At 37.3% G+C, this 25507-nt stretch overlaps 1 protein-coding gene across 1 annotated transcript in view; it reads right to left on the minus strand.

The window, feature by feature from the left end:
- The window catches only part of LOC108674935 (high affinity cAMP-specific and IBMX-insensitive 3',5'-cyclic phosphodiesterase 8B), a 45606-nt gene extending 24870 nt beyond the window's left edge, over window positions 1-20736 (minus strand). The window contains exons 1-8 of the mRNA XM_047880230.1: window positions 19736-20736; window positions 6425-6498; window positions 4847-4903; window positions 3927-4028; window positions 3106-3254; window positions 1983-2040; window positions 1365-1532; window positions 469-927 (exon numbers count right to left, since the gene is read on the minus strand). Of these exons, the coding sequence (XP_047736186.1) occupies window positions 469-927; window positions 1365-1532; window positions 1983-2040; window positions 3106-3254; window positions 3927-4028; window positions 4847-4903; window positions 6425-6498; window positions 19736-19901 (1233 nt within the window). The 5' untranslated portion in view covers window positions 19902-20736. The remainder of the gene's footprint in view (window positions 1-468; window positions 928-1364; window positions 1533-1982; window positions 2041-3105; window positions 3255-3926; window positions 4029-4846; window positions 4904-6424; window positions 6499-19735) is intronic.
- Between the last annotated feature and the right edge of the window lie 4771 nt (window positions 20737-25507).

The raw sequence follows: 25507 nt of genomic DNA on the forward strand, positions 1-25507 counted from the left end.
GTTTGAAGGGTCATTTCCTTTGCAATTTTGATTAACTAAATTTCAAAGAATTTAATATTAATATGCGTTACCGGTATTTTAGACTTGACAATTTAGCAGTCTGCGTGTCAAATGTAATGCCCCACTGGAAACAAACTCGAATAGCAACACCAATAATTTAGACGCAAAGACAACGTCAAGCGAATTTAAAATATCTTCAATAAACACTTAAGGATGACTAACTTATGTCTTCTTCTTAAATAACAACACTCAACGATGACTCACTTTTAGTTCCTTAAATAATAACACTTAACTAACTCACAATTTTAACTCCTTATTCTGAAAAAAACACTGAACGATGACTCAATTTTGACTCGATCTTAAAAAAACACTAAACGATGACTCAATTTTGAATCTTTCTTAAAAAAATACTTAACGATGACACACTTTTCACTCCTTATTCTATACAAGCACTCAGTTAAGACTCACTTTTGACTCCTGCCTCTCGACAGGCCTATGGCCGTTGTTGCTAGACTCTTCCAAAGTTTCGAGCTCAGCCACCTTGGAGTCCCAAGGTTTGATGAGATGTTCAGATTTCCCCTCAAAATCTCGGTTAAAAATCTCTCCGGAAATACTATGCTGTTTTTTCAACTCTCCAGAAACACTTTGTTGTTTTTTCAACTCCCCCGGGACGCTTTGTTGTTTTTTCAACTTTTCCGGTACACTTTGCTGGTTAATAAACTCTTCGGAAATGCTCTCCTGTTTTTTAAACTCCCCAGTAACGTTTTGCTGTTTTTTCACCTCTTCCGAAACGCTTTGTTGTTTTTTAAGTTCGTTTCCCTTTATTTCCTGACGATGGTTGTCCGAACCATGCACCTCCCAGATGCTCCTGCCAAGCACGTCGTTCGCCGTGTAGCCTAGCAGCGTCTCGCACGATTTGTTGATAAACTACAACAAGAAAATAAATTAATGATTCGCATCATAATAGATTAAAGAAAAATAAGGTTTTCAAATCTCACAATAATTTTCATCTTTTAAACAGAAAACAAGGTATGTGATCACAGGATAACTTACATCTAATATTGAGGATAAACATAGCTGGCAATTATTCTATAACATCGTTGGGTTAATGATTGGATCTGATAGCTTGTATACTGTTAAAAAAAGGTGAAAAAAGGTCTGACCGGCGTTCTACTGGCCAATCAGACTTTTAAAACAAACCGTTTCGCCGTTTTTTTTACAAATGTGGAACGCACTTTGAATGTTAAATTTCGCAGAAAATTAGAAAAGACGGCAACACGGTGTTTTTTAAACGTTCCAGTCGGCCATTGTAATGTTAATAAGACCGTTTACGGCGATTTTTCGAAGTGTCCACAAAGCCACACCTGTATCCTGTGGTTGCTGTCAGTGATGTGCACAGCGTCTCTACAGCTGTCTAGAGCTGCAAAAACTGCTTGCATCGCACGCATCTGCAGCTGAGTCAGCAGCTCTCCTCTCTCAAGCTGCAGCAGCTCGGCTGTTACAACTGCTACGCTGCAGCTCTCGTTTACAAGCTGTAACAAATACTTGTATAAAGAGATCAGCTGCATTGCAATTTTAGGAGAAAACTTGCACGCAGAGATGAGCTACATAACAATCTTAACGTAAAGTTCTCAGATCATAGAACACTTCATGGCAAGAAAAATTTCATGTGTAAAATAATGCATATACGAATACGAGGATTAGTAGCAGGTGAAATTCAACATCATTGCAGTTCAACATAATCGCAGTTCAACATAATCACAGTTCAACATAATCGCAGTTCAACATAATCGCAATTCAACATAATCGCAGTTCAACATAATCGCAGTTCAACATAATCGCAATTCAATATAATCGCAGTTCAACATAATCGCAGTTCAACATAATCGCAATTCAACATAATCGCAATTCAACATAATCGCAGTTCAACATAATCGCAGTTCAACATAATCGCAGTTCAACATAATCGCAGTTCAACTCACCCTGTTGACTCCGCTCTCAAGAAGCGATACCACAGCGTCACACTCCTTCTCGCAGAAACTGTACAAAAATAACAATTGTTAACTTCACAGTGACAAGAAAATCATAAATCAAAAGCAGCCAAAATGACATTCGTATCCATCAAATTCACTTAAAAACATTCTTGAAAGAAGAGGCGACATTTTGAATTATTTCTTCAAACGAAGAGACGGAATTTTCCAGCACTAAAGCTACTTATTACATGCAATTAAAGCAAAATTTATGGAGGCTCAACATTATTATGAACGAAACAGCCTAAGCTTTGAAGGCTTGAGTATACAAGCGTTCATCACTCATTTAACGAAATTCTGAACTTTTGTGGATGCTGAAGCTTGTGTCAACAACGGAGAAAAGAACGCTAATAGGTAACGAGTTAATTATTTTGACCTTTAATTACAACTATGAAAGAGCTTTCTTTAATTTTTCATCGCAATTCTTAAATTGCGCGAGCGCTGAAACATTTCTCTGAAAACGGAGAAGAGTTCACCTTTATTCATAATGCTTTTACAGCTTTTTGTGAAGAAGCTCTTCACAACGAAATAAAATTTAATTTGATTTTAAATTAAAACTGAGTTTTTTTCACTAAGAGAATGATAGGTTGCTTGATCTCGCTTCTTATTGGTGCAATCTTAGGTCATTGATCTCATTTTAGTGCATTCTCATTCGTCTATTTTTTGTAATGATATTCCTAACAAGATACACTCAAAGAAATTATTGGCTCGTTGTCCAAAGGGCGATGCACTTTCTTTTCCCTTTTGTGAATCATACCTACCAAGTTTGGCCCGGCAAAAGGTGGTAACAGTTCTACGTCTGCTCTCTAATCGTGCAGTGATTAGAGAGCAGACATGTCAAATAAAAATATAACTCAGTACTAACTGCAGCGAGTGACAGAGAGCGTATTTTCTCGTCGACGAAAACGCGAAGTCACGGACAGACAGACGGACGAACATGACAAGCACAATAGCACCTTTTTTATATAAATAAGAAAAATGCGCTAAAATCATGTGTCATATCAATTATGCCCTATTGTCCCAAATAGTTGGGACAATATGGCATAATTTTTTCTGAGTGTATAAGCGATCTCACTTCTTCTTGACGACGGTGACGATGGTTGGCAAGATGGCGGCCTTGGAGGACCTGACCGCCCTTGCGAGGTTACCAACCACCAAGGTTCTGGGCGACCTGCCGTCCACCACCACCAGGTGAGGGGCCTGGGCGCCCACCTGCTTCAGCGCCTGCGTCACCAAAAAAAAAAAAACTGGTACTGAAAAAAAGGTTTTTACCCCGGTTTATTCCTGTTTTTTTAAACAATTTTGACAAATACCGGGATTTTAGACCGGGGTTGAAAAAAGATTTAAACCCGGTTTATTCCGGAGGTTTTGACAATTTTGAGAAATACCGGGATTTTAGACTCGTGTTTTCGTTTTTATTTTTCGTTTGGTTTAGGTTTTTTAAAATGGGGTATTGGGAAAGAAAACATGACAATGGGGTTAAAAACAGCTCAAAATTTCAAAATAAACGAGAATATAAGAGAACTGCTAAATTAGAATCAGATAAATATCGTATATGAACGATATGAGGGTGGCGTCCCGGAAAAATCCACATATTTCACATTATTTGTGAAATATCAACATTATTTCATTGCTAACAATGTCACTTATAAAAATTCGGCTAATTATGTATATAATATTATTTAAATTATAAAATTAAATTAATTAATTTAATTTCAATAACATTATTAATAATAAGAGCAACACGTCTAAAAAATAATTAAGTTATAAATCAAATTAAAATTTTTGATTATATATGTGAGTATTGAGCATATAATATAATTGAATTTTAAACTAAATCCAACAATAATATACGATTATTAATAATATTAGAGCATGAATGAGACGAAGTGAGACCTGATCTTGAGACGTGACCGCGGCGACCTCCATGCCGCGCTTGGCGCAGGCCTCCTGCCACGCCTCGCTGACGCCGTCGTGCCGAGGGAACACCAACAGAACCTGACAACAGGAACATGTCAGCAACAGGAACATGACACCTGCAGCAACGGGTCAGCTGCAGCAACAGGAACATGTCAGCAACAGGAACATGTCAGCTGCAGGAACAGGAACGTGTCAGCTGCAGCAACAGGAACGTGTCAGCTGCAGCAACAGGAACATGTCAGCAACAGGAACATGTCAGCTGCAGCAACATGTCAGCAACAGGAACATGTCAGCGGCGGCAACGTGTCAGCTGCAGCAACGTGTCAGCTGCAGCAACAGGAACATGTCAGCTGCAGCAACAGGAACATGTCAGCAACAGGAACATGTCAGCTGCAGCAACGTGTCAGCTGCAGCAACATGTCAGCTGCAGTAACGTGTCAGCTGCAGTAACGTGTCAGCTGCAGTAACAGGAACATGTCAGCTGCAGCAACGTGTCAGCTGCAGCAACATGTCAGCTGCAGCAACGTGTCAGCTGCAGCAAAATATCAGCTGCAGAAACATGTCAGCTACAGTAACGTGTCACCTGCAGCAACAGGAACATGTCAGCTGCAGCAACAGGAACATGTCAGCTGCAGCAACAGGAACATGTCAGCTGCAGCAGCAGGAACGTGTCAGCTGCAGCAACAGGAACGTGTCAGCTGCAGCAACAGGAACATGTCAGCTGCAGCAACAGGAACGTGTCAGCTGCGGCAACAGGAACGTGTCAGCTGCGGCAGCAGAAGTACTGAGATAATCTTCAGGTTCTCAAAAAAATGATTTTGTTCAAGTTCAATTAACAATAATAATTGAACTTGAACACAACTCAAATATTAAGTTATTTAAAACGCTCGCCTCACCTTCCAGTTTGGAGTCGAGAGTCTCATGGGGCCAAGATGGGCGGCTGATGGGTCCCCCTGCACATTATTGCACGAATTGTTGTTATATTTCCATAATTTGTTCTAATAAATTGCAGAAATTGAGGCGGAAAGGACGTTAACTCATGATATGTTTATTAAAGAAGCTATGGTCTTTTTTTATCCATGTAGTAAAAAAACTAGAGTGAGAAAACACAAGATATGTTGATAATGTGCATCAACGCATCACTATTAAATTTGTGTGATTATGTTCTACTACTCATCTCGATGCTTGTGTTACTTTACTCCTTGTGTTACTATACTCCTTGGGTTGCTTTAGAACTCGCAATGCTCCACGCTATACTGCACGGGTCCATGCTATACTGTACGGTCCATGCTATACTGTACGGTCCATGCTATACTGTACGGTCCATGCTATACTGTAAGGTCCATGCTATACTGTACGGGTCCATGCTATACTGTACGGGTCCATGCTATACTGGTCTCTTATACACATCTAGATGTGTATAAGAGACAGATGCTATACTGCACGGGTCCATGCTATACTGTACGGTACATGCTATACTGTACGGCTCCATGCTATACTGTACGGGTCCATGCTATACTGCACGGGTCCATGCTATACTGCACGGCTCCATGCTATACTGCACGGCTCCATGCTATACTGTACGGTTCATTCTATACTGTACAGGTCCATGCTATACTGCACGGCTCCATGCTATACTGCACGGGTCCATGCTATACTGCACGGCTCCATGCTATACTGCACGGCTCCATTTTAATCTGTGCGGTCACATAAAATCTCCAAAAAGTTATATAGGTGGCGCGGTGCAATCTATTGGGCTTGAAGGCAATTTGCGGTGAGATTATCCAACGAGATCAAGAGACTTGCAGCCTCGCTGATGCTCACGCAGCCACGAATTCCTATCTTGATTAGCAAGCAGATTAGGCAATTTCTTGAGCCAAGCCTCGCTGCCATTAAATGAAGATCTCGGGCGTAGCCATGTACGCAGATTGAATAAGGAAACTGCACTCGGAAGAAATGAGGAGATTTTGTTCAAATAGGGATGCAGTTTATGACCCTTGTGTGCGTCATCCTGGGCCTTTTTGGCTCGACATCAGAGTGCATCAGTGCTATGTGAATAAAGTGTGTCACTATTAAGACTAATTGACCCATTTATTTTTCTCAGAGTGCAATTTCCAAGTTGCAAAAATAATATGTCGTAAAATATCTTGATGATAGATATGGCTGAATACATTCTTGCAAGAAATAACACGATAGCAAGATCAACACATCTTTAACGGGATAAAAAAATTTAGAATAAATTTGCTTGCAGAACGTGACACAAGCGTGTCTATGCTTGGAAAATATATCAGTGACTTGAATTAACATAACCTCCATTGTCCTATCAAGAGATCACGATGCGGGAAAATTATACTTTGTATCTTTTTCTACTCAAAATGTTTTAAAATCTAAATATTAATAAAATATGTTATATGCTAATAATAACTAAAAAGTATCAATAAAATATATTACGTACAAATAGTAAAGCTTCTCACCTGAGGCGGCGTGTCCCATGCGACTGAGCGCACGACCGACAGACACTCGGGCACCGCAGCGCTGCCGTCCAAACCTGCAATGTTGTTTACACAGTTTTTTTATCCATGCAACGCAAGATAACAGTACGAACACTGATACTATACGAATAATATAATATAATAATTGTTATAATAATACAAAATATACTAGTCAAGTCTCACGCAAAGAAATGGGTGAGAGTTTATGAGAATAGCGATGCTCTTTTTGCCTCTGTGGGAGTAGATGTCTCAGCTTGGTTCGGGCGTCTATATAAGTGTTGGGTGCGCTATCTGGTCGTGCAGTAAGAAAGTGTGTCATTATTTTACACTATGCTCCATTCATTTTTCTGAGTGTGCACGTAGTAAAGTGGCCCTTAAACAATCAAGAGAAAGAGTAATATTTACATCAGAACATGACTAAAATGGTTAAATTAAATTTCCGTGTTAAATTTTAAATTCCTTGTAAACATTTACAAGGAGAGGCAGATCGTTTGGCTAAATGATGCCAATTTTTTTGTAACAATCAGAAACGAACTTGGAACTAATTAAACGATGCTCAATAAACCATATTATCAATCAAACGTTCATTAGTCCTTTTCACGTGATAGTAGACTCCAAGGTACGCATGAATAAGAAGACATTTAACTTGACCCATTCAACTTGGCCTTTCATTCCCTCAAGTTGACACGATGCTGACACGATCAACTGAATGAAAACAAGTTAAACTTTGATCTGTGTTGAATTCCATGAATAGAAACGAAGTTCTACAGTAAATAAAGACGATTAAATAGAGAATAGAGGAAATTTTCAGTAAATAGAGACGTCGTTTACACAAGAGAAGCCCCTAATGAGGAAGGAAACCCAGGGCGTGGTGTAAACAAATGTCGCCATACCCATGAGGGCCCCAACTGTGACTAGAGAGAGACAAGGTCTAACCGATTAGTTTGGCATTTTCTAAGCGTATTCTGATAAAGCAAAAACATAAGTTTTGTGAGCCGTTGAAAATTGTGAATTGTAGGCGAGGTCAGCAGAGGTCGTATTTACAAGAATTGTTACGAGTTCGTAACAATTAAACCACGCGACAAAATTTCTTCTCGCTTCGAATCACCGACATGTGGAACAGCCTCCCAAACGACATCGTTGGCGCTCCAAGTATGAACGCGTTCAAGAACAGACTAGATAAAGCTATGGAAAAATATATGTTCAGATTTGAAATGCCTAGCTCCTTATCGAACCCGGTGGAAGTCTAGTAGCTTCTTCAAACTATCGCCAGTCATGAAAAGATCCGGTCAAATGACACGAGTTTAGATTCTATGAACAAGGCACGAAATGGAAAAGAATCGGCGACAGGCCACATCAGGCCTACACTTCAGAGCCGACATCACTATGTTATGTTATGTTATGTTATGTAAGCCCGTCAGCAAATCACTGCCGGCTTATCAGACTAAGCCCGCCAATTAATATAGACGAGGAAGTGGCAGGTATGTGTACTTATGTACTTAGGCCGCTACGTGTACTTTGATCGCTACGTTTACTTAGGCTGCTACGTGTACGTTGATCGGTACGTTTACTTAGGCTACTATGTGTACTTAACCGAGTTTTGAAGTATAACGGCCTCGGCTACATACTCACTCCATGCATTAAGGTGTCTCCGGAAGCAGTTACAGAAGACCATGCTGATGAAGACCTGCTGATGGCTCGACATTCACTGCCGTTCATGACGATATTCACTACTTATTTCTCGTCATGCAATCACGAATTATTTATATGATAGTAGAATAATGTGACTTTTAGCACCGGCACTCCGAATAGTCATGACAAAAGATATCAAAAACATTTCGAAACACGAAAAGATACGAGAATTCGATGGAAAGTTTTCAGATCCCATACATGTACTACGTCAGCAGTTGATTTAATTAATGCATTTCGATCAACATATTCTTGATAAACTTTATATTGACTCTATATTGAAACAGGTTGCAATTCCTCAGCTGACAACTAACTCACCACAATAAGATAAAGGAAATTTCATGGCTCTTACAAGAATCGTAAGTCTGAATATTATTGACACTGTGATCACGGGTGAACAGCTTTTCACGACGACTAGGGTCAAACATTTCTAAAGTTTAATTCTTCAAGTCAACACATTCTTCCATCACAAACCAGGTAAAATATCAAAATGTACATGTCATTTGAAGCGAAAAGATCGTTATGCAATAGCACATCTGTTTGGAATAACGATTAATCAATGGCAACAGCTGTGATGAAACAAGTGTCGCCCGCTCTCGACCATGGTCTATATACGCTTATGAATTATTCCTATAATACAAATCTGTATTCAAACTGCTAACGAACACTATAAATACCAATTTCATTATGTTTGATAATGATGTGATTCATAGACCTATTATCATTCAAATTAATATTGTATTCATTTATCGGTATAACTTGGCAGAGTTGTTCTATTGTTCTAGATTTGCCTAGTGTAAATTTGTACAGTTAGGTGTCCATAATTCCATGGCATGTTCTTAATAAACTATGAGTTTTAATGACTTAAATTAATTTCTTTACAACAGAATGACCGAGATTAAGGGGACTGAAACATATAATTCGGCCTGCTTATATGAACGGAGAGAAAATACCACTCTGCATCAGACAACTAGAATTTTTTAGCTTGCAAACACATAATGCAAGAGCACCAACATGGACTTTACTCGTTCAGACTGTTACGTGGCCAAAAAAATTTTTTGTAATGATCAATTGGCGGAAAATCCCAATCAAATATAGGTGCGAATTACATTGACGATCTTAAATGTATCAGAGATTAAAGAGCTTAGTCTATTCTGATGTAGCACTGGAACACCAATTTCTCTACGTGATCCCGGTGAAAAAAAAGAACCTAATTACTTAAGTTGTACTCGCTTTCAGAACGTTCCCCCTGTTGGAATTTACGCCGAATTAAATTTCTTATAAATTTATAGAATCACAATGAAATGCCCCGCGCAAACGTGAAATTTATGCGGAAGCTGTAATGATTCTTCATGCCAGAATAACGCAATGCATGTGATGCAGGCCATTTTTAATAAAAGACATCGTTCGTATATGAGATCATCAAGGCACTAATTTTCATTACAAAATTCATCTCACGCACACAAAATTCCCCACCGCAAAGTCGAAGCGAAGCATCTAAGTGCCCTAAAACTATCGGTATCCCTTACTTCCACTTACTTGGTTATTCAACTGGCATATTTACCATTAATATAAGATCGTTTGAACAAACAGGATCCAAGCGGATTTCTGCTCATGTAAGGCAATTGACGTCTCGTTGATAAGCTGATATAAACCTTATAAATGCATAAAAATGCGATTATTGGAAAGTATTTATTGTATCACGTAACTGCTTAGAAGTTTAGAATTAAAATAATTTCTGAAAATAAATACAAAAGCCACACTATTGAAGGAACGCGCTCACGCTTCTTACTCATATTTTTTAAAATGCAATTTTTTAACGTTGACTCAATTGGGCCCACGTGTGACGTTATAGTAATGATTCCATAAGTCATAATGTCTCCACGAATTAAGATAAGACATATTTTCTTATAAGGCATCAAGTAATTAACGAATGTTTCTTGCAATTAATTATGTTATTCAAGACGAACTCATACAGGTACACATTTAAACGGAGCCCCGGTTCACCATACTGAAATTAAATTAGAAAAAATCACAAACCAATTCTCAATTTTCTTTTAGAGAAAATGAGTTTTATTACGTTTAATTCCACTGTTATTCCAGTTAACCACACAAAGCAGCTTTATTTAAAACAATAAAGCTAGACAGGCTATACCATTTGAGCGGCACAAGGCCGATCTTAGCAAGATGGCAGGCGCACCGCGCATCGTCACTCACTTGAGATAAGTTCTGCAATTTCCCAACTATCACGCAAGTGCATAAAAATTCATTATCAGTCATAGGGATCGATAAGAGAGAGATAGCATCACTTGATAAGCGTATGATCGAGCAGGGCCATGAACAAGTATATTACAGCTAACCGCTTTTCTTAAAGCGCTACCCATTAAATAAATCATTACACAGACGTTAATTTTCAGAGATTTCGTGAAAACAACAAATGCAGTGAAAAATATATTGGTAAGTTAATTGAGTTAATATTATTTATTCAGAGCGGGAGTATTCAATTATTAATTGAGAGTAGAAGAAACTATTTAACAAAGATATACATGTATAACAGCACGAGCTGTCATACGCCCACGACGTCTAGATATAGGCCCACAACCAGCAGATGATAAAAAAAATATGAACTACTCAACAAACGCGGCCATGCTTGGCCGCATCTCATTTGAGATGCTAAGATTGTGAGTTGCACGAGACGATGACCATGACGTTTGGATTTTCGAATATCCTAAAAATAATCGTAACACTTTTGATTCTCTTATATTCTGATGACCAGCGTAAAACTAACACAAGATTTGAACAACTGCGGTTATGGAGAGTGGGTTTAATTATTAATTAACAGCTTTGGATGGATATAAAAATTATGGATTGAATCATGTATTTAAGTGTCATGGCGCCAGCAATCCAATTAAGCACAAGATCAAGCCACGCATAAATTAAAAACACCCGAAAAAGAGAGACTAATTTTGGTCGAGAGCCACGCCTGCGAAACGCCTCGCCTTCCCTAATAAGCGGCACGGAGGTCGCGATGCACACGCTTGCACTTGTACACTCACAGGAATAAGTGGCTCGTTGTTCAAATAGCGATGCATTTTCGGACCTTGTGTTGGTTCATCTTGACTCAGTTTAACCCGGCTAAATGGTGTATCAGTGCTACTTACAGGAAGTGTGTCACTATTTGAACAATATGCCCAGTTCGTTTAGCTCGTGCAACAACACTTTGAGGTTAGATTTCTGTTCATGTGAAGTTCTGTGCAGAAAAAAAAATAATGTTGTCAGCGATACATTTTTAACGTTACCCATATAAGTGAAAACCAAATCTTTTATGGGACTTTTAATTTAGCAAAAAAGGAAACAGATTTTCTTTTACTAATTGTAAAAACGCTTTCCGTTTTTGAGTTTGGGTTGCCGTAAGTCCGCGTTCAGGTTTTAGGATAACCACAGTTTCAACAACAAATTTCCTTTTTATTGAATGAAAAGTTGTATCTGTAGGAACAAACATAAATATATTAACCCTATAAACTTCAATGTATGCTTATAATATTCAAATTTTTAAAAATAATCATCAAAACTATAAGCAAGTTATAAGAAGGCATAACTCAACGCACCGAAATATTGTGGGCAGTTTTGACGCGGGCTACGAACAACTGATCTGACAAGAAACTATTTGATACGTCGTTGACTAGGCTTTACACTCTAAAGGTCGGATAAACAAGTAAATCAAAGGAGTGCATAAAAATAAACTATTAAAAACTAAGATAAAAAAAGGTTCGCTAAAAATATTTACACTAATGAATAATCTAAGATTAACACATAACTGAAAATTAAATCTCTAACGGTACGTTTTACGAAAAGTATTTTAAGAACGTATTTTTAAGTGTAACATTTCTCTAGCTGAAAAATGTTTCAACGGCCTTGCATTTCCAGACAGAGTAACTGCCCTACCTCGCTATTTATAACAATCCCAGGTGTCGGCCGTCAGCCGGCGCCAATACGGCTCTAAACGGCTCTAAATAACAGTTGGGTAGGTATAAGCAAGGCCGCTTACCTTGACATGGCCACGAGGCTGCGGAGGTAAAAACTGGCATGAACGCCGCCACCTGAGCAAGCCGCTCATGTCGGGGCTCCAGCAGTTAGGTTTAGTGAACTCGATTGTTATAATTATGATATAGAGTTGTAGTTGTGACAACTATAAACATGAAACTAGTTGAAAATTCCCAGATAATGATAACAAAAATGTTGTAATGATTATCATGATAATATTGTAAATTTTTGATACCGCAGAAATTAATAATACATTTTCACCATTTGGTTCTTCATATTTCGTTCCGTTAATTTACATTTTGTAAAGAAACTCTACAACATTTATGAAACACCAGGTGCCACGACCAAATGTTTTATTTTACTTGAATGATTTATATTATTTAATTGAATACATTAATAAATCACGTATATTCTGCGCAACAAATTTCACTTTTAAATTAAGTTACTCAACCATCAATAAACACTAGAAAAGTTACGCACCCTATCATAATTTCTTTAAATCTTTCAAGATCATTCGTACATATTAAATGCCATGCAGCTACCATACTGTAGCTGCAGGTTGACGCATCTCTTATAGCATTTGTTTACCATGAGTAGTTTTCAGCATCACTCTTTCTCCACGTGTCACTTTGCTCCCGACGCCGACCAGTACGGTATGGTGCGGAGATGTTGAACATTTATCATATTGCATTTTTTGAATGGTTGTAGGATTTGTTATTGTATGTAATAGCTCTTAATCCCTTTGCAGACGAAAATGCAAATAATTTCAACCTGCGGCATTAGACCGGTGACACTAACTTGAAGTCCGTTTTCGAAACTTTGCTGCAATAAAATTTTTTTGTGTTGAATATACATAGTTCCATGCCCCTGTGTGAATTACTGTCAGTAAACGTGAAGACCATTACTAGAATGGTACGTAACCATCTTGGACTGCAAAGCAGCGGTTACACTTACCACGCACGACATTTTTGTATTTGAATGCCTTTTCGATATGTGGCGTATTTGCATGATCAATTAGGGTTGAAGAAAAGAGATGCCTTGAAAAGGTTGAAGACGAAATGAATCGTTAACGGTGGTTGCAACGTCACTATGTCTGACATCGAGAACGACAAAAAGTATACTATCAAGCTACTAAGAATTTAAAAGCAAAGAAAAGTCCACATAAATTCATATCTTTATAGTTCATAATTTGCGATTTAAGCAAACAAGTGATATAAATTCATTAAAGCAAGCTACTAGTTGTAACTTAAATCATGATTTTTATCTTGATAATTTTAAGCTCAAAAAATCTTTGGTTAAATCCCAAGAATATGCTTTGCAAACATTCATTAACGCACGAGAACATAGCGCAATATGTGTGTGTGGGGAATAGTTTCAGGATTATTCAGATTTCTCGATCATTTTTCGGTTTTGAAATTTATTAACTGCATTCTATTTTTTTACATATTGATCCTTACGTAATAGTTTTAATGGTTTTTAGAAATAGCGCACGTATCGTTATTTTTTTGTCATTTTATTTCTTAATATCAGGAGCACGTATTCTAATTCAAGTCTCTAGTACTGATAAACTTATTTTATCCGCACGAAGGAGATGATGAGAAACTTTATGATCCTGACGATTAAAGGAGTGTCGACCGCCTGAGAACCAAGAGCGGATCGTTTACAATAAAAAAGATGTCATGGCGATTCCCGAGATGTTCAAAAATATTGAAAATAACTTCCCACAATTTAAAAATGTCTTAACTTTCATTAAAAATTATAGTAATTCATAATTCTTAACATATTAATTACAGTAATTCTTAATGTTTACCATAATAATTACAATAATTTTTAATGTTTAACATAATAATTACAATAATTCTGAATGTATGAAATGATCAAATAACTGATACAGCGACATTTTTCATTAGTGCAAAATCAAAAAAAGAATTGCAATCAATTGTGATTTTATTTTTCGTGCATATTTTTGCCACAGAATAAAAACAATCAAAATTTTTTGATAATATCAGACAGTTATTGAAACAAACCCAATAAATTTTAAGTCGGTTGCATTTACTGCTTTATAGTGTAGCAAGACAACAGGAAGCTGCATGAGATAAAGACATTAGGGTTATACAATTGATAACAAAGACCATGTGTAAATATAACGTTTCATTCAAACATGCGCACACAGAAAACTAATAAAGAGAAGCGAGGACATGATTCTCGAAGAACTGGAATATTAGAACTTGTGAACATGATTCTCGAAGAACTGGAATATTAGAACTTGTGAACATGATTATCGAAGAACTGGAATATTAGAACTTGTGAACATGATTATCGAAGAACTGGAATATTAGAACTGGCAAACATGAATTTCGAAGAACTGATACACCAGAGCTTGTGATCATGATTCTCGAAGAACTGGGATACCTGAGCGTGCGAATATGATTCTCCAAGAACTGGAAACATGCATGAGAACAATGCTAGAGCATCGGGTGCCGAGGCGCCAAGAAGCTCATGTTCAACATGGAATATCATGTTTCAGCTCAGCGACTTACAGAACTCTACACCTCAGCGGGACCAGCCGCCGTAACTTTAGAATCATGCGCGAAAAATATATCCTATAGCAAGGTTAAATGAAAATAATCCCAATATAAAAATACGAGATATTTCACGCAAGAATAGCCTGATGCAGTTTTCCAATGCATCTTAGAAGTGCATGGAATGTAAGAAGTCCGGTTATGACTTGTAGTTCTTATGAAAACCCTCCAGAATTGGGATGTTTCTTTGCTGAAAGATACATTTACTTTAGCGAGTGAACATTCAACAAATTTTTAATGGGAATAAATTTTTAATATTGGCTCGATGGAAAAAAAATTATGACTGACATGGTTTCATCGCCGGGAAAAGCTTCAACGCGTGAAAACAATAGCAAAGAGTTGATAATAGATCATATTGAATGTCAGAATCATGATATACCATTATTTAGATAATCCAACGTGCATGGTTGTATCGTCAATATATTGACGGTTTTTAATGAAAACTTTTGTGAGCTCAGGGCGGGAAGCATATTTAGTTAACTGCCGGGAAGCATATTTAGTTAACTGTACACTTATCAAGTTTCTAGAAGCTCGCCGAGTTGTTTGATCGCAAGTCCGAATCAACTCCAGTTAATCAAACACAAGTTAAAATCAATAACCCAGAAGTTAACAACAACAAATCGCAAAATTTCTATTGATGCATACGCTGGCGGGATACGACCACAAATTTTAGTCATGAATAATACGAGCACCAAAAGGGGTTAAAAATAAAACTTCCGAATACAAGTTTGTAGCACACACGAAACCCAAGCTGCAAACTTTTGTTCGGGCATTTACGATCTCGCACACCATATTGCAGCGGATGGAAATGTTGTTGCCTTAGCCCTTTAACTGCGCCCCTCCAAAGGAATGAATATTTCAAAGGAATCCAAGCCAGCCACCGGCTGCAGGCATGGACTGGCTATAGAAGGTGCAAGATCAATCGCACTGATACCAAAATAGAAAATTAATGATCGGAATAATACAGATTCACATGAATTTTCCCGGGGGATTCAAACCGTGGTCTGACAAGAGATGAAGATATGCTTGGAACTTACATACATTACATTGACAGTTCGACGATATTGAGTCTATTCGATAACCTAGATGAATACAATACTAAATTGTTCTGTTCGCCGTGGGTGGCATTCGAGCAAATACAATATAAAGGTAAAATGAAGAGTTAAATGTGTCCGTGAAATAATCAATAAAATTAGTTTACCATAACATGTTTGATTAACCACCTGAAAATATCGATATTTCAAATGTTCCTGCGTTCTTCTCGAACAGTGATACAAGAACAAAGAATTTACGAGTCACTTCTGTTTTTTTCCATCAGCTGGCTAACAAGAGAAAGCCAATTCTTAACCAGTCCATGTTATCTTTAAATTTCAAATTTGATTAAATCAGGCTAAGAAGTAGTGAAATTTTTACACGAGTTCATTGTGCACGAATCACGTAAGTTTCGTGCTTCAAATGAGTTCTTCAGCAGTTATGCATGTAGCCCACGCGGTTACTATATCTAGAATTGTTCATGGAAAGAGAATAGAATTGTCTAAAAAAATCAACAGCAAGTATGTGGAGAATATAGGCAGAAAATTTACTTCGATTAGAGCTATAGCGTCCCAATGCCAATACAATAGAAAATATGGAACTCAGCAATTTGACTTACGAATGCTACAATATGTGAATAAGTGAATACAATTATAAATTCGTCTGAAGGATAATAAATGATTTAATTTTATGAATTAGAGGAACAACATTTGACCAGAAATTGAAAAAATATTCTAGTTAATCACAGCGACGGCAATGAAGCATGCCTACCGGCACAGTATTGGCATCTAGGGTTTGAATGATGGGATGGTTGAAATTGATTTATGGCAAGTTTTATAACGTGAATTGACAGCTATTATGCATCGAGAATGGAAATCAGAATTTAAATGTGGGAAACTTTTGCCATACCTCACATGAAGCTTTGAGCTTTGTTCAAAAACATACATGTTAATTAAAATATTCATTTTATTGTTATTTATATTTATTATCATTTTTTGATTTTATTATTCAAACCTGCATAAATTTGTATCGGGAAGTAAAATGCCACTAATCTTTAACCCACATATAATATAATGAATCAAAATTTTTCTTTTAGTGATGGCACGATGTTGCAAGAAAAAACATTTTTTATGCGCGAGGACTTTTTTTTTTGTAGAGCCAGAATTCTCCCACATGAATTTCTCTCGCGGTATGAACAAATATTTGTCAAGTTAAATAAAAATCACAACTCCATCACAACAGCAATACAGACTTTCATTACCACAGCACAACAAACAAATAAATTTTATTTCCTGAGAAATAATTACTTTCTTGTTTTTTCCTGCGCAGTAAATAATGTAAATCACTTAATTTAGTGCACTACATACAAAAAATTCTCAATACTCTGCGCACTATAAAAACATTCTAAGTGAGTAAATGGAAGTGTACTAAAGACAAGGGATAAAAGCTATCAGCGTTGACTTTATTGCGGGCAGAAAAAAAGAGTAGCGCGATAACGTCTACATTCAACAGGGATAGTTTGATAACAACTAAACGGTAGTTTGGTTAATATTTACAGAAAATCATTACATAATACGAGTTATTAAGAAAATATTACGGGATAACTTGTATCACATGGCTGCGTGTTTAGCACGTCAGCATAGGACGTAGAGACGAGCTGGACGTGATGGGCATGTCAAATATTTAAAGGAAAGTGCGAAAATGGAACGATCTACACGTACGTATACAGTGTAATAAAAAGCTCATTCACTGCCATGAAAATACATGACGGTCTTCTGTTCACTTCTAAATGTTGTAACCAGTTTGCTAGTCGTGATGTTTGTAACCGGAAAAAATATTATATTTTTAAAATAAAAATTCTCTCTTTTACTCAATATTTACTAGTAACCAGCAATTAATGCGTTCATATAAGACTTAAGTCACAGTTCGACGATCAAAGAAAATGTATTGTTTCAGCGCACTGCTTAACCAAGGGAAACAACGAATGAAATTGAAGGGAAATATGCTCCTAGTATAGTTGACGTGCAGGTCAAAATGAGTGAAATTAAACTTCAATAAGATAATTTCAAAACAAAATTTCCGTCTCATTTGAAGCGTCACACTTTCACTGCACATTGTCTCATCAGGAGCGGACGTGACCTCACTTTACCACCATCAGCACAACACTAATTTCACCAGCGCGAACTACTGCATATAACTTCGTAGCGTGCAAATGACCTCGGTTATTTAACCGCTTATTTGATGGACGAGAAATACAAACTAATGCTATACATAGCTTCTCACGCAACGCTTGATTGAAGATATTTAACTATAAATATAATTGGATAGAGCGTCATTTGTAAATCAACAGCTTTAGTATTGAAATGAATGATATGCAATAAGAAAATTGAGAGGCAAGTTTGGAAACTCACAAAACTCGCATCATTGAGGACGTAAAAACAATACAGTTTAATAACTCGATTTTTCGCTCGAATGCACGAGTGATCTCAGTTTAGGACAGCTAATCCGGTCTAGAATCACTGTACATTTAAAACGCAGTATATTGAACTTCATCATCTCCAAGTTTACTGTGAGAAATTGCCATCGTCAAGTTCTACGAAGCTCGATCGAAGTTGGTACCCAACTTCTTAACACACTTAATTGAACTAGAGAACAGGGTAAATAACGATATTGATTACTTCATCATTCACTGCGAAATCGGCGATCAAACTTGAATGACTGTCGTAGAAATGAATGTTAAACAAATATTGCATCACGCAAACGCCGACTCCCGCCGACTCAATGTACCATTGATGATAGGATATGGATATTAATTGCATTGAACTTAGTGTAAAAAAGTAATCAAGTAAGAACGAATTATTTAGTGAATTGTTTTGTACGACGGACTGATATTCTCGTCAGCTTTTGTATCAACAATGAAGACATATTGTCAGCGCGTCCACACAGTAAATACACATTATTTTTATATATTCTTATTGATATACAAACTATATTAGCAGATATTGTGTGCTTACCATAAACGCATAAACTTTAATCTGTTGTATTCGTCGCGACCTTCGAAAAACATGAGGGGTAGCGTGAGATTTTATTACTCTCGATTGCGATTGAATATGGATAGATAAATGAAGCTCATTAAGACACAGATGGCCTTATTAATAAAATGAAAAGAACAAGAGAAGTACTTCATAGATGAATAAATATTATACAAGGTAAGGCTTTGTACAAATTGCCCATTAGTACATTTAATTTTCAATGCTATTAATAAATTCTGTCATTTAATAAGTAGATATCCCCACATAGAAAATATATTGCCATAAAATCGGGTTAGCAATATTTAGTAGCAAATGCATTCATTAGCAACAATTAATGTGATTATGTCTAAAAATTTTCAAAGTATGTGTGAAATAGTGTCAATAACAATTGAAACATAAAGAACTTAGTAACAATTTGTAATTAAAGAAAAACTAAACATATAACGTTCTTCACTGCCGATGATTGTAGGTATGAGATACGAAGAAAAATAAATCACTCGAATATCAAAGAAATGATATCAATCTCTATGAACTATTGTCCAACTCCATAATATAACACAATTTTCGAATTAAATTTATATCATGTCATACAAAGTAATTTTGACGTTTATATCTAATTATTTAATCATTGGTTATTTGTTAATAACTGGTATGACTTTGTTAATAACGTGTATTTTTTAATAACTGGTACTTAGGCTAATAACTGGTATAACTGCTGGTATAACTGATTTTTTACTTTTAAATTACTGGTATAACTGGTACATTTTAATAACAGGTATAACTTGACTAATAACTGGTATATTATAATAACTGGATATTACAATAACTGGTATATTATAATAACTGACATTCTTTAATAATTGGTATGATTTGACTAATAACTTGTGCATGCAACTAACTTATATTTTTCTGACCTGCTGCAGTAGGAGTAAGGCTTCCAGTCCTGGGCACGTGATTAGCCGACACGGAGGACCTGGGGGTTGAGTCCTGTTCATCGCTGGGCTTCCTGTTACAATAAACGATCCCCGCCTGTGAGACGTGGATGCTGGGACCACACCCCATACCGTAACAACACGGCATGCGAAATTATAGCTCAGCTCTTCTCATCTTCAAGAAACATTAGCGCACTTCCGAGGATTATATCTCAATCTTGTTTAATTCAATCCGGAGTTTCCATACCGCAATACCAACTGAACCGCACTGTACAATCGCCTTGCCAGGAAGCTTGTCTTTAGCGAAAAAATTTTGTAGCGAGCGTAAATTAGTGATCAAACACCATCCTCCAATCTAGCACCTGAAAATTATTGGATTTAATAATCACATTCACTTCACTTGATTTCATATCTGTTGAATTCTCCTGGCATCGAACCACAAACGGCCCACACTCTGTCCTATGGGACTTGGATGTCAATAAGTTTTCCAAATCTCTTTGCAGAGATAAAAAATTGTTCAGGAAATATCTATACACATTACTTCAATTATATCGATTTATCACGCATTGATTTACCAGCTACGGATTGACCATGATCAACTGTACGAAACATTACATTGAACAATTCTTTGAGTCTTTTAGGTTGTTCATGGTCCATTGTTCAATTTAACTCTTTATAAATACCAAATCTTATCACAGATTTTCACAGATTCAATTTTTCACTATTAAGAAACACTGGATTAAGTTTCTAGAGCTCTAGAGCGACGTCCATATCTCTGGACAGAACCCTGTGATTCCATCTGAACTGTACCGAGGCACTTCACAAATGCGTACTGCAGCTCCATGTGTTAAAGCATGCCATCTATTCTCGTATACTTCAAATAAATGTAACTCCTGCACAGCCGAAAATGCAAATTATCATAAAACGCAATCAAATTGCCTCTAAATGTTCGGTCAACTCTGGAAGCAGAAGCAAAGCGGCCTGAAAACAAATTATTTTGTTAGTAAAATTGAAAGTTGAAGTAAAGTATTACCTGAAATTAAGATCGAGTTGACTAACGAAAGATTTTACTGACCTCTGACTCCATCGAAATTTTGCAAAACAGTTTCAGTAACTGAATTGAATTCGTGGAAGCATTTTTCTTAAAAAAAATCCTTTAAGTAAATATAACCTATGGCGCATAAAGGAATTTAATCTGCCGCAATGGAGTGGAGTTTACGTACGACCATGATTGTACGTCATAATCCGTGATGACAAACATAAAGATAGAATGTAAAGAGAATATTATTGGATATGATATATCATTAACATTAATTAACATTCAATTTACACTAATAAAGGTATATTTAATAAAGTAATTTTGGTCGCTTCATAAACTCAAACTTTTTCAATACGCTTTATGCCTATCCCAGAATGAGAACAATTTTTAAGAAATGTCGCTCATCAAAAGCCACAACATTGCCTATAGATCTCCGCAACGTTTGTTGTATTAAAAGTCACAACATTGCCTATAACTCCGCAACGTTTGTTGTATCAGGAGTCACAACATTGCCTATAACTCCGCAACGTTTGTTGTATCAGGAGTCACAACATTGCCTATAGACTCCGCAACGTTTGTTGTATCAGGAGTCACAACTTTGCCTATAGATCTCCGCAACGTTTGTTGTATCAGGAGTCACAACTTTGCCTATAGATCTCCGCAACGTTTATTGTATCAGGAGTCACAACATTGCGGCTTGCTCGCTAACATGAGACAGCCCGACTTTCGGAGTCTGATTCATTCTAAGCCCGACATTCTAATCTCTTAATTTTTTAATTATTATTCCAGAGTAGTATCTGGAGCCATGTGAGCGTCGATTGTAGACTTCTTCATTATTGGATTACATTTGAGTAAATGCAGTAACAACTACGACATTGAACTGCCGTTTCTCCCGCCACTGGAGACAAGCTCACAATCAGACAATGTCTCAAAGTATTACGAACAAGCGATTTCATCTCGAGATCATCGATGAATTCAACATACTTGTTCGTGACACCCATGACAACAACGTCAAACTCCGAACAAAACGCAACAACGGCCCCTGCAAAAACGCAGGATCTAGTATCCAAGAGGCTGGTGCAGTCTATAAATTTTTCTTCAGAGAAGGTTGTAGACTTCTTCATGATTTGGACAACATAGGACAAATTGGACTAACAACCAGGACACCGAGCTGCTGTCTCATTAGCTACCTTAGAACTGGAGGGTAAGTGAACCACACGAGACAAGCTCACAACCAGACCATCACTCGCATTGTGCTGGAAAAACCCACCAGCATCGTCATCAAGCAGTGGCCTGACATCAACCGGCCGACGATAGCTGAACCCCTCATCTTTACGCATAGGACTCCAGCTATCTATCCAATAACTACCGAATCTGTCTGAACTTAGAGATAGTTTTGAGTGATTTTTCTGGTTCAAAATTTTACTGTTGTATCCTATTTAGTATATTATGTACTTTCTTAAAACAAAATTTCAATATTTAATGCTTCCAAGTGCTCGAAATATTATATATTTCGAGGCAGACGAAGGTATTTATATAATATATTTCGGTGCAGCTGGAGACCAGACAACGCGCCTGGCTTGAATCTTAAAGGGATAGCACCTCTAAAGCTGCCTGCTGCTGGCGCCTGGACACTCAGGGAATATGTGAGGTTGTGTCCAAATAGCGATGCACGTTTTTGTATCAACAGTAACGACATATTGTTAACGAGACGGCAACTTGACGACATATTGGGTCAGGATGACTGTGGGTCATCCTGACACAGTTTTGTCCAGAATAAGGGCGTATCAGAGCTACTTGCAGTAAGCGTGTCACTATTTGTCCAATATGACCCATAAATTTCTCTGAGTGTATGCATCCCATTTACTTACAGCATGGCATTGTGCTCTTAAATCTCTAGCATATCAATAGATGAATATATTAGTTGAATATACACACGGTATGGATTAACAACATAACTTTCTTCAGCAGCACTCGGATAAATGACTGGGTCACATTGTCTAAAAAATAACACACTTTTCGCACGCAGCACTAATAGGTCCTTTTGCAGAGTTATGGATGATTAAAAATGCAAAAAGTGCATCCCTATTTCGATAAATTTTCACACATTTCTTTCCGTGTGTGTGCTACATATTTGCTTTCACCGTGAACCTGACTTAAACTTCCAAACCTTTTAATGCAACATTTAATAAGATGAAAGACAAGTAAACGATTAATCGAAAACCTGTTTGATGTCATTCAGCTGAATTCCATGATTTGGCGATCAAGTCATATATATCTTGTTGAAAATCTCATAATAACTGATCATTGATGCGTAAAATGACAATGCGCAAACAGACGTGAAGGAAATAAATCAACGCTAAATCAAACTATGTTATTTAAATCACTCACGCAATGTTACTTACATAAATAACAGAGGGATTGACGAATGGTGAATGTTTTCTATTCCGTTCAAGTTAATAATAACAAGCTTTTTATTGAAAAGTTATTGATCGCTTCGCAATAAATTTCCTCCAAACATTTTGAAAATCTTCAAGATCATCACATGCTGAAAAGGGCTTGGGGGAATATTCATTATAAAATCAATTGTATAATTACAATAGTGATACTGCCCGGCTACCTCACAAGATTCTGGTATGAAGTACATTATGCACAAATTACACCATTTCGTAATGGAGGTTTTCTAAATTTTCGTACATACATGTGTACAGGAAAGTTATGAATCTATATTTGACTGTTTTTTTTTATAATTTGTTCATATTAAACAACTTAATGCGATGAAAAGAAGTTCACATGACAGAAGAGATGGAAAAGCTTTGTCCCGTTCGTCTTTTTTTATGCCGCAACACGCAGCTGCGCCAGACACACTCACCCCACAGACACACTCGCCCTACAGGCACGCTTGCCCCACAGGCACACTCACCCCAGACACTCGCCCCACAGGCACGCTTGCCCCACAGGCACACTCGCCCCACAGGCACACTCGCCCCACAGGCACGCTTGCACACACTCGCCCCACAGGGACGCTCGCCCACAGGCACACTCACCCCACAGGCACGCTCACCCCACAGGCACACTCGCCCCACAGACACACTCGCCCCACAGGCACACTCGCCCCACAGGCACACTCGCCCCACAGGCACACTCGCCCCACAGGCACACTCGCCCCACAGGCACTCTCGCCCCACAGTCACACTCGCCCCACAGGCACGCTCGCCCCACAAGCACACTCGCCTCACAAGCACATCGCCCCACAGGCACGCTCGCCCCACAAGCACACTCGCCCCATCATACACACACCCCACAGACATGCTCGCCCCCACAGACACACTCGCCCCAACATACACACGCCCCACAGACATGCTCGCCCCCACAAGCACACTCGCCCCATCATACACACACCCCACAGACACGCTCGCCCCACAGACACGCTCGCCCACAGACACATCGCGCTAAGTGAGTGCGGCAATCGAGGCGAGTTCCAGACAGGCGATCTCCAGCTCGACACGCTTAACACTTCGCGTTTGTAGTTCAATGATGATCATACAGTTTTGTGAAATGTTAGTAAATGATGATTAACATGTTCGGAAAAATTATCAACTTCGGTGCAAATGGTGTCTATTCTATCTACCGACGGGACAGATATAGAACGGCAGACCAAATTTTTTACATTGATCAAACGTTCAACAAATTTTACGTGGGTTATTTGTGATTTGTAATTATTATTGAGGGTTTGCTTTTGAATTTTGATTTATTGGTGAATTGATCTTATTGTATAATATTACTATATAATACTTCTATGGATACATGTTGTTTTAAAGTGAAATTCATTTTATTGTGAATTTATGTTAATGTTCCATGGGGTGGTGGCATGCTGCTGTTTATAATTGAATACAGATGTGATTTATCAAGAATTTCAAAGCAAAGCAAATGCACCATATACCTTCAATGGAAACGTTTTGGGGAACAGCTCCATCATCAGCTTAAAAAATGTATAACATACAAGTATTATAAGGAGTGTAAGTGAAGGGGTGAAATTAAAGTAACTAGAAAACAATAAAATGAACAAAAACCTATTTGTTAACACTTTCAATTTTTGTTATTGTTATATTATATAATAATTTTGTTATTGCTATTTGACATTTGTGATTGAGTCTATTTGAACTATTTAGATTGGATATTTTTCAGTACATGTTGCTATTACATTAAATAACTGCTATTGAATATTGTTGGAAATTTATGTCAATATTATTACCTTATAGTAAATAATACTGTGTATCTATACATTCAATATACTTTTCAAAAAATCACCGTTAACCGGTATTACCGGATCTCAGTGATCGGCCGGCACGTGAAAAATAATACGCTTTTGGCATTTATTTTTCAATTCAACACTAGAAACCAGTACCGTACAACATTTGAAAAAACGATGAAACACCGTATAGATAATTTTTTACGTTTTTTCAAACAATGTATAACATAGAGCTATGCTGAGTAACACTGATCGAGTTCATACATTGAGAACCGTATAACGGTTAAGATAGAGTATTTTGATGCGACATATTTATGGTCATTCTAGTAATCATATTATACATATAATGTATTTATTATGAATCGTTCATATTGTTTTGGTACTTTAGCACATTATTCTGACTTAGATTTAATATATTATGAGCATTATTTACATTATCTCTTATGTGGTTGTTATTACATAT

The sequence above is a fragment of the Hyalella azteca genome, unplaced genomic scaffold (genome assembly GCF_000764305.2).
Source record: "Hyalella azteca isolate HAZT.00-mixed unplaced genomic scaffold, Hazt_2.0.2 contig5032, whole genome shotgun sequence".
Classification (NCBI taxonomy): Eukaryota; Metazoa; Arthropoda; class Malacostraca; order Amphipoda; family Hyalellidae; genus Hyalella; species Hyalella azteca.